General features: G+C 32.4%; 1 protein-coding gene across 1 annotated transcript; it reads left to right on the plus strand.

The window, feature by feature from the left end:
- The first annotated feature begins 2,867 nt into the window (after positions 1-2,867).
- On the plus strand, positions 2,868-9,489 carry LOC114293128 (protein CLAVATA3 INSENSITIVE RECEPTOR KINASE 3). Its single transcript, XM_082883079.1, has 11 exons — positions 2,868-3,126; positions 3,213-3,345; positions 3,474-3,545; positions 3,888-4,031; positions 4,185-4,256; positions 4,408-4,467; positions 4,610-4,710; positions 5,745-5,879; positions 5,972-6,316; positions 6,984-7,363; positions 8,339-9,489. Exons 1-11 carry the CDS (start codon positions 2,961-2,963, stop codon positions 8,708-8,710), a joined length of 1,980 nt encoding a protein of 659 aa, XP_082739205.1. The 5' UTR covers positions 2,868-2,960; the 3' UTR covers positions 8,711-9,489.
- The last annotated feature ends 1,837 nt before the right edge of the window (positions 9,490-11,326 follow it).

Genomic DNA, 11,326 nt, shown 5'->3' on the forward strand with positions numbered 1-11,326 from the left:
ATTTTTTATTTAATATATAATTTTAAATTAACAACACTAAAAAAATAATTTAATTTAATATGTAAATTTAATTTTTTAACAACACTAAAAAAATTTAATTTATAAGGCCATAATTTATAATTTATTATTTTTAAATTTAATTTATAATTTATAATTTATAATTAAAATTTTTTATTTAATATATAATTTTAAATTAACAATACTAAAAAAATAATTTATAAATGTTCAAAAGGCTATTTTATCGTTTTCTAATTGTTTGCTAAGTAATATCATGGAGGGTAAAATGGACATTTCACAAAATAATCCCATGGGATACCAATCCCATGGTTTCTATCCCACCCTCCCCATGGGATAGGATAGTCCTATATTTGTGGGACTAATAGTCCAGGGGACTAATAGTGGACTATTAGTCCAGGGGACTATTAGTCCGGAGCAAAAAAAATGAAACAAACAATGGACTATTACTCCGATGGGACTAATAATCCAATCTCACCCCCTAATCTTTCAAAACAAACACACCCTAAAGGGTTTATCCAATCCCACCATTCTCCACAATCTCTATGTTCATCTATTTTCATACATATATACAAGAAGATTTTATAATCTCATGTCTCAACACCATTTTCATAATCATTCACCCAATTTCAAGATTTGAGAGTCAATTTGTTTAAGCCCATTATTAAATTAAATTTGAAAATTAGGGTTTTTAGAAAAATTGGGACTTTCCCTTCCTTTACCTATAAAGAGTCAATATTCACTATTTCTAACCATAATCAAGAAGAATATGCACAAACTTTTTCAAGACATGAAGTAAAATCCCTTTTTATACATCAATCCCACTTTAATACACATCAAGCTTCATACCTTCAGGGGCTAAGGTTTCGGAAATGGGTGAGTGTGTGAGAAAAAGATATGGAAAAAGTGAGAAAAGATGTGTGGATTGACTTTTAAGTGTGCTATCCCGAACAAACTGCTCGAGCCAACTTCTCATCGCTTGAGGGTAAATGCATGGTCCTAGAAGTTTTGGTAGAGTTACAGTGAAAATATTGGGAACCTCATTTCTACGCTCGAGCGACCACTTCACCGCTCGAGTGATCTCGCGTGCAAACATTAATAAAGTGAGCATATTTTTTTAATTTTTAATTTTTATATATTTTTTAATTTAACTAAGCATATAGCGTATAACATTTGTGTTTTTTCATATTATATTTTCATTTTCATTTTCATTTTCATTTTATTTTTAAAATTTTTGTAAACTTTTTTTGAATGTGTGATATGTAAGTATTAAATAACAATATTCAGGTCTAATAAGTATGGAAAAAAAAATAAGGATCTTGAAAAAGTAATTCAAAAAATTATCCAATAATAAAGTGGGTGTAGTAGATTCAAAATTTGTGTAATGTATGATTACAATTAGAATAAATTTGGTTCACACATTTTATTTTATGAAAAGTTTTTAGATATACTTTTTAAATGATATTTTTAGATAATTGATGTATAAATAGATAATTGATGTATAAGTATTGAATAACAATATCAACGATGATTCATAAGAAAATTGGAAAAAAAAAATTAGGAAGCTCAAAAAAACAGCTAGAAAAATTATCAAGAAAATAAATTTGGTCCATATTTTAATTTTGACAGCTTTCTATATATTTATTTCGTAATAGAAAAATATATTTGAAATTTTCATCATCAATGAAATAGAAAATTTCCATAGCATTGAAAATTTCAATGATTCTCTAATAATGGACAAAAAAAATTTGAAAGGTATTACTATATTAATCATTCAAATTAAGAAAAATAAAAAGAAAATTGATAAGAACTAATAATGTAATAACACATATATTTTTATATTATAAAATTTTAAAAAATAGATTGTAATTTTTGTATATATTATATAATTCTCTTAAACAGTCATAAAAAATCCAAAAAAGCACAAATGAAGAAGAAAGGAAATGAAGAAAACAATAAAGAAAGTAGAAAAATGTAAAAGACGACTAGTCTTGTTGGGTCAAGAATCAGAAATATACAGCAGCTAAAATACAAATTATTTGTTTTCTTTCTATCACATCAAAAAATCTCTTTCAAATCTATTTCTTGTTCATCTTTACCTACTCTGTGTAGTGGTTGCAACTAGTAATCTCTGATTTCAGAGAGAAAAAAACAAAGATATATCTCAATACATGCATATACATATCCATACAGAACAGGAGGAGATAATCATAGTGGGCATAGTATCCCCTACTGTCAACTCTCAAATTCTGCGCTTTCACCCCCTCACTGACAGAGCAAGGATCTTCTAGAGTTTTTTTTTTCTAAAGTTTCTTAAAGTGGTGTGTTGTATGGTTGAGATTTAATGATAAGTCACATCAATTTTTTTAGCATTAAATCTCACCCATACAACACACAACTTTAAAAATCTTTAAAAAAAAAAAACTCTAGAGGATCCTTGGTGTCACTGACAACTAGTATCATGAATACCTTCTCTCTCTATTTATCTTTTGAGAAAGCAAAGATGGTGACTGAAAAAGAAAAATGGTTGAGGAGCCAGAAAAGTAGAGCATGAAAGGAAAATGAGTAGAGGGTTAATTAGTGCTATCACAAATGACGTAGTAGTAAGGTCAAGTTTGATATTCTTTTAAAAAATTTAAAAAGTTAAAAAGTCATTATTCTATTTAAGTCACATCATTTTATTTAAATCACATCATTTTTCTAACACATCACTTCAAACCCAACCCAAATCCAATTCATATTTCATAAAAAATAAAAAAATACACTTATTTAATCTTTCCAAACTTGACCTAAGTCTCACCATAAATAATTTAATATTTTGACTTTAGTATTGTATTTTTTTTTATTGACTGCTATGCCATTAATATATCGTTAGTGGTCTTTTAATATTTCAAAATTAGTGTTCTATCATTGTTGATTGTTGAGCATGAAATAAGTGAGATTTTATGATGAAGAAAAGCTTATCATACACATTCATGGCTGTTGTGAAACATGTTCATTGCTTGCATTCAATGACCATGTCCTTCCTCAATCTCCACCTCTCTCTTCTTTTCTTCTTCCTTCTGTCATTTGCAACTCTGTGTCTCTCGTACGAGCCTCGAAACCATGAAGGTACAGCAACGAAAAACCCAATTTGTCTCTTGTTTTTAGTGATTTTTATGGTGTTTGATCTTTCATTTTTGTTGGGAATTTTGTAGTTGAAGCTTTGATTACTATCAGAAATTCTATGAACGACCCTCATGGTGTTCTGAACAATTGGGATGAAGACTCTGTAGACCCATGTAGTTGGGCTATGATCACTTGTTCCCCTGACAATCTTGTCACTGGGCTGTGAGTATTTTTTTCCCCCCCTCTTCAACACTCTAACAAATACATATATATGGGTTTTGAAGCTATTGAAGTTTTGATTCCATGGGTTAGACAAAGTGGCCTTTCATTTCAATTTATGGGTTTTGCAGAGGTGCTCCAAGTCAAGGTTTATCAGGAACTTTGTCTGGCATGATAGCTAACCTTACAAATCTTCGACAAGTGTAAGAAATCAGAGCACATAAGGCATATGGTGTATATATAGAGCTTTAATCAGAATATTCACACCCCCGTTTGTTTTGTTGTCTCCCCAATTCTAGTTATGCATGGTTAAAAAAAAGTTTTAAAGATAAATTTGAAATTTTCAAAAAGATTTGATGAAAATAAAGGAGTAAAATTGGAGTATTCCATGAGATCAATTTTTTGAATCAAATTTGATGAAAAATGTGTGTAAAATATATATTTTTTAAATCCAAGTTCTCACACCCCAATTTGTTTTCTTCTCTTCCTCTGTACCCAATTGTAGTTGTTCATTTTCTTACATGGGTTTGTGTGTATTTGTGCAGATTGTTGCAGAACAACAATATCTCCGGCCAAATCCCACCGGAGCTCGGTGCTCTTCCCAACCTTCAAACCTTGGATCTGTCCAATAACGGGTTCTCTGGTCACGTGCCAGATTCTCTGGGTCTCTTGAGTGGCCTTCAATATTTGTAAGTCTCTCTCTCTCTTTCTCTCTCCCCCAAAACAGTTTTTGACATGGGTATTCTTTTTTTGTATTAATTGCTCATTTGCTCTATTTCTTCTCTGATCTTTTTGTCTTTTTTGACTGTTGTTTTTGTCATGTAATGTAATGTAATGAGTAGGAGATTGAACAACAATAGCTTGTCTGGAGCTATTCCTTTGTCTTTAGCCAAAGTCCCTCAGCTTGCTTTCTTGTGAGTATTGGCTTTGTTTGTTTCAATGTCTTGAAAATTGAAACTACCTGAAATGTTTCTGTGTGCTTTTCTGAATCATAATAGTGATTTTTGTTTCAAAATGTGAATAAATGGTGTGTGGTGTTTGTCAAAACACTTCTTGATTGTTCAGGGATTTGTCTTATAACAATCTCCATGGACCTGTGCCCAAATTTCCTGCCAGAACATTCAAGTAAGGCTTTCTCTGCAGATATCTCTCTCTCCCTCTCTCTCTCTCTCTCTCTCACACACACACACACACATTTGTATGTACATGATGTTGGTATGTTTGTATTTCTGTGTCTGATTATTCTACTCTCTCATTGTTCATTTAGTGTTGTGGGTAACCCTCTAATTTGTGGAAGCCACTCCACTGAAGGTTGCTCCGGATCGGCCATCCCTATCCCTCTTTCTTCTACTCTGAATTCATGGACTGGTACATCTCCTCCTCCCTTGGTTGAATTGTTGACCATCAACTCATTTAAAAAAAAGATTTTATTTATATCCTCAACTCAAGCCCCTTGCTTGTGGAGTAACTTTATTATTTATATTCTCCATGTGCCCCCACCACCTCACAAGTGTGGCCAGATTGTTATAAGCAAGCCAAACATGTGCAAATATCAGAAAGGAAAACTATATTCCTAGAGAAAATTCATATAAAAAACATCACAAGGATAATGTGGCATAATATAAGCTAACTTGTGAGTGTGCTGTGTTAAAGTAAAAGGTTCCTAGTGGGCCACATCCACATCATTATATTATAAGTATTGGGTAGGTTGTGAGATTTGAATGCTAAATATATTGTCCATTTTGATTGAATTGTTGATTACTAACTCATCTCAATACCTATACTGTTAGGCTCTGTTTGTTTGGAGAATTAGAGAGGGGGTTGAGATTGGTAGTGAGATAGGACTTATTAACATTGTGTTTGTTTTAAGAGACGAGAAGGGGATTGATAGTAAGCTCCGGATTATGAATCCCTTAGGGAGGGGATTTGGATAAGCCTCTAGGACTTGGTATTAGAAAAATAGTCCGCCGAACTAGAAATTTTAAAATTTTTAATTTTATTTCTTACATGTTGGGCATTTTTTTTGAACATTAATGTTTAATTTTTGTATTGTTTGTTAAGTAAAAATTATTATTATTTTTTTCGGGAATTTTTTTTAATTTTTTTTTTACATGTTGGGCATTTTTTTTAAGACATTAATGTTTAATGTTTTTGTATTTTTTTATTATTTTATATTTATTTTATATAAAAATAATTTAACAATTCCTACACTAACAACTATCATCAAAACAAACACTATTTTACTTAATCTCCTCACTATCAAACCCCTCATTATGAATCTCTTTCATTCTATCTCTGAAAACAAACGGCGCCTTAGAGAGGAGTAACTTCGCTATTCATTATTCATGTGTCCCTGGCAATCAATTTACCCATATTAAACTTTTCCTCCTACAATTTTATAGGAACAAGTAGCTCCAAGAAACTGGGTATTGCACTTGGGGTGAGCTTGAGCTTTGCCTTTCTCGTCCTCATAGCAGTTGCTCTCTTCTTTTGGAGGACAAATAAAAAGAAAAAGCAAAGCATTCTCAACATCAGTGGTCAGTAATTCAGAATTCAACCTCAATGGCAGATATATGTCAAATCAATTTTTGAGAAAAACCATAACAGGTCTTTAATTTTGTTGTTGTAGACATGCAAGAAGAGGGTCTGATGAGCCTAGGCAATCTGAGAAACTTCACATTTAGAGAACTCCAAGTTGTCACAGACAATTTTAGCTCCAAGAACATACTTGGTGCTGGGGGTTTTGGAAATGTGTACAAGGGAAAGTTGGGTGATGGAACAATGGTGGCGGTTAAACGGCTAAAGGACGTTGTTGGAACTGCCGGTGAATCACAATTTAGGACTGAACTGGAGATGATTAGCCTTGCGGTCCATCGGAATTTGCTGCGGTTGATGGGATATTGTGCCACACCAAATGAGAGGTTGCTGGTGTATCCTTACATGTCTAATGGCAGTGTGGCCTCAAGGCTTAGAGGTTGGTCTCTAATCTTTTATCTTACTTCCCTGCAACTATTGTCACTTTTATAGTCACTATTGTTGCCAGTTCTCACAATCACAATGGTCTTGATTCCTCTAAAGTTCTTATTAGATTAGGGCATGAACTATAAATCATTGTAAGTACTTATTTTTGAACTTGCTATGGACCACCATATACTAGGGGGCCTAGAGACAAATGGGATTGTCAACTCCCTTCGGCATCCAGTTGTGCACTGAGAAACTTTTCTGAGGTTTTTACCAAATCGATGTTGTTTTGAAACAGATTTCCCAAATGTGAATTGTTTTGAACTTATTTCCCAAATCCAGGTTGTTCTTTGAAGTTGTGTTTTAAGAACAATGTGGGTTTGAGAATCAAGTTCAAAACAACTCGTATTTGCGAAATTTGTTTAAAAATGGCATGGGTTTGGTAAATAACTCAAACTTGCCAATTGTTTGCATTACATGAATGTATGTTGGCGTCAATTAAAAATTGCGTTGATTCTCTTCATATTACAAGCAAATGTTGATACATCCCTTTCCCATGAAAAGTCTTATGGTTCATGACAACAAAAGAAAGGAATAATGGGACACAACTTTCTTATCAACAATTATGCTTAATCCAATAACACGTACCAAAATCCAAAGTGTCGTGTTGATTATGACAGAAAAACCAGCACTAGACTGGAACACTAGGAAGAGAATTGCAATAGGAGCAGCAAGGGGTCTTCTCTATCTACACGAGCAGTGTGATCCGAAGATAATTCACAGAGATGTGAAGGCAGCTAACATTCTGTTGGATGACTACTGTGAAGCTGTTGTTGGTGACTTTGGCCTTGCGAAGCTACTTGACCACGCTGACTCCCACGTCACCACAGCTGTACGTGGGACTGTTGGGCACATTGCACCGGAGTATCTCTCAACTGGCCAATCGTCTGAGAAGACTGATGTTTTTGGATTTGGAATTCTCTTGATAGAACTCATCACCGGGATGAGAGCTCTTGAATTTGGAAAGACAGTTAATCAGAAAGGAGCAATGCTTGAATGGGTAAGTTTCTTCCGGCGGTATGTACTATACCAAAGTTTTTCTATAATTGTATTAGCAATCTGGTAACTTGAATTAGAAAAGACATCTTCCCATTCTATGGAAGTCCTTATAGACTTTCTTGGTGACAATTTAATTTGGTTGGCCGATTTTCAACCATCCATTATACTTTGTTGATCTCCCTTCTATTTTCATTTTTTGGGCTCTATTTTTTTTTTTTAAAAAAAAAAAATTTAAATTTTTGTGTAAATATTTGGCCATTCATATGTTTTTTCCATGCTTTCGTTTGCAGATAAAATTCAGAATGTTTTCACCAAAATGCATTATCATTTCAGCAAAATGCTAGAAATTTCTAATTACTCTAATCACTTAGCATCCAAAACTTGGTGATTCAGGAATAAGAAAATGAATGAAATTATATCATTTAGATGATGTTTTTCCTGGGTGAATTCAAATATAAATATAGAGTTCTTGTCACATATATAAGGCAATAATCAGGAATTCCCCTTTGATTCCCAACAATTTGTGAGAAAAGAGAAGAATTTTGTAAACTCGATACTACGCCACAAAATTTTAGTTGTGTGTGATCCCAAAATATAATTTCTTTTAAGGTTTCATCACCAGTTAAAGAAGCTTAACATGTTTTGAAGGGATCACAAAGGTATTACCTCGAGTGACACTAGTAGGAAACCTATTATTGTTTTGGAATACAATTAAGTTGGTCATAAAGCAATACTAAATACAAGAATAAATATTCAAATTCTGCAAGTATGACATCAAAATACAAGGTAATTATTACAAGTATCAAATTTAGATTGGCACAGTTTTAACATCAGTAGTCTCCGAAATGCTGCAGTGACTTCTTCACTTTTATGCCAATACTTGAAGATATTACTTCAATACATGTGTGCACTTAGCCTATTGAGAGTTGCTTTGGATTTACCATTGACAAACAAAGCATACTTGTGTTTGTTTCAGGTGAGGAAGGTGCAGCAAGAAAAGAAAATTGAATTGCTGGTGGATAGAGAGTTGGGGAGCAATTATGACCGGATAGAGGTCGGAGAGATGCTGCAAGTTGCTCTACTTTGCACTCAATACTTGCCAGCCCACCGGCCCAAGATGTCTGAAGTGGTGCGAATGCTTGAGGGTGAAGGCCTTGCTGAAAAATGGGCTGCTTCTCATAACCATGTTAATCCCAACACAAATTCCTTCTTTGCCAACAAGAACAACAAAATTCAGTCCCACCCTACCACAGTCCCAAGGCATGAAGACAATGATCATGACATGTTTGGCATGGTTATGGATGATGACTATGATTCCCATGCCATGGAACTCTCTGGTCCAAGATAAAGGAAGGTAGCAAAAGACACAAGAAAGTAGATTCTTTCATATTCTTTATTTAAAGGTGGAGTTAACTTCGTTTGTTAGGGTAGAAAACAAGAAGTAACGAGGGCTTTACCAAACCCATGCCATTTTTCAGACATATTTTCCAAAACCAAGTAGTTTTGAACTTATTTCCTAAACGCATTGCTTTGTGAGGCATGAAGTATAAATTTTTATTAAAAAATCTGGTCCCATCATCTGGAAAACTTTGTTCCATTCACTTCTTTACCATCCGACATTCCATATGCAACTCAACGTTCCCTGTCAATATTAATTGAATTCTATGTGTAAGAAGTTCGTTTGGCTTCGAATGAAATACTTTATCTAGAGTCCCACCCCTAATGACCCAACTTCATCCCAAGTTGTATTTTGAAAACATGTCTTTTTAGCCTGAAGTCATGTTTTGAAAAGAGACTTTAGAAAACAAAACATGTGTTTGGGAAGTAAGTTCAAAGTAACTCACATCAGGGAAAGAAATTTTGAAAAACTTGGGTTTAGTAAAAAAAAACCTCAGGTATCTCTCTGTGTCTCACTCTCATCTCTTCCTTTTAGCTGTTGGGTTTGTAAATTGTAATGTACATATTTTTCTTTTTCCTAAGCCAAAACTACTGTTCTTGATTGAATAGGTTTAGAAATCTGTATGTCTTTGTTATTTATGTTGATTAATTTGGTTTGTATGGAATTGTTGTGTAAATATTCCGTTTGGTTTAGTTTTGAAAATCAATTTTGAAATATAGTTTTTTGAATAGAGTTTGTAAAATTTCAAAATTGGTTCTATATTTTGAAAATAATTTTAGGATGATTTGTAATTTATTTTATTTTATTTTTTTTTCTTTTTAAGTAGTTGAATAGATGAGTGTAAAAGAAAATTTAATTGATTGATGTGTAGAATGTGAGAAAATGAAAAAAAAAAAAAAATGATTGATTGATATGTTAAAAAAGCATAGAAGAAAATAATTTTCAAATTTATAAATCAAACATAATTTTTGAATTTTTTATTGCAAAAATTGATAAAAAAATTTAACAAAACACAACTATTTTTTTTTTTTTTTTGTTGGGTTATAAATCCTCCAAATATAGTAGAAGAGAATAAAAGTTGTTTTTTGGGGGAGAGTGTACATTGCACCCTGGCTTTATTATGGAGGGGAGGGGGTGTGGGAACATCATCAGGGTAGTCTTCTCTATAGTGTGAGACAGTGAGTGGTGAGTGACACATAAAGCAAAATTGTTTTAACTAAAACAAAACTTGGCACCCCCACTGTTTTGGCTGTCCTCAGTGAGGGCTGTATGCGTGTGTGTGTGTGTGTGTGTGAGTGGAGTGTGTACTAGTGTGAACTGTTATGGATCACTTTCAAGTTAATGCTTTTGCAGGCTCATGCTCCTCTTGCTCAGTTGCTTTTTTTAGCTTTTCTCAACTTTCTCAGCTCATCCTACATCCCAACACTTTACCCAAAAATGATAAAATTTTCAACAAAAAAAATATTGAGGGTCACTTTAATTTGAGAATTTGGTAAAAGGTTAATTTTTTATCAAGTTCTTTTAAAAAAAGTCACAAAAAAATCACTGAAAAATCAATTTTTTTGTTAAAAAAGTTACCAAAAAAATTAAAAAATTAATTTTTTATCAACTTTCTAAGATGTCTCTATGTTATTTTTGTTTTTTTTTTTGAATCTCATACAGTGGGAGTGAGAGATGCAAGTGTAATGTGAATTACTCTACATAAATTCAGATTTTCAAATTAATGCTTCACTCTTTGTATGTTTATGTGATTTATTAGTTGTTTAATCTTGTCTTTCTTTGTGTTTTTGGTTTTTAAGAAAAGGGTTTTGGAAATGAGGAGGTTTATCTCTAGTGGAGTACACTTCCGTTGGGAATGAAGAATGTGAATCCCACTTGGCCATGCAAATTGTGCTAGCAAAATATTCCATGTTCATGCAAAATGTCCTATAAATAGAGATTTTTTTATTACAAAGCTTAGGAAAATCTTCTGTTCTCTTCTTTTTTTTCCTTTTCCTTTTCCTTTTCCTGGTCATCTTTAAAAAAAAAATAAAAAATAAAATAAAAATAAAAAAGTGTTGGTTGGCGTAGAAAGCAATGCTCTTTCTAAATAAATAAATAATATATAAACAGAAAGGGTATACCCAATTTCTAGGGCTAGTGATATGTCTACATTATAGTGATGATGTTCTAACGATATGAGCCCTTGTCTACATTATGGTGATGATGTTTTAACAATACGTGCCCTTTAATGCTTGACAGTTGAGCCCATATTAAGGCTTTGAAACGTAGTTGCAATCGTTGTAACGGTTGTATTGATCAGATTGTGATTGCAATTGTGAAATGTAAAAGTTATAGTGTAATGGTTTCGGTAATTGAAATCGTAATTTTTTTTAAAATTTTTTTTTATTGTTTCGTACAATTTGAAAAAAAACTTATCGATACGTATATATATATATATATTTTTCAGAATGACATTTATTAGGGTTTAAAATTGATTATAATCAATTTTCTTTAATTTTTAAATATGATTCAATATATTTCATATTTTTAAATTACTATAAACGAGTTTTTTATATTTTATTT

Source organism: Camellia sinensis, chromosome 8, assembly GCF_055761805.1.
Source record: "Camellia sinensis isolate YWXY chromosome 8, ASM5576180v1, whole genome shotgun sequence".
Lineage (NCBI taxonomy): Eukaryota > Viridiplantae > Streptophyta > Magnoliopsida > Ericales > Theaceae > Camellia > Camellia sinensis.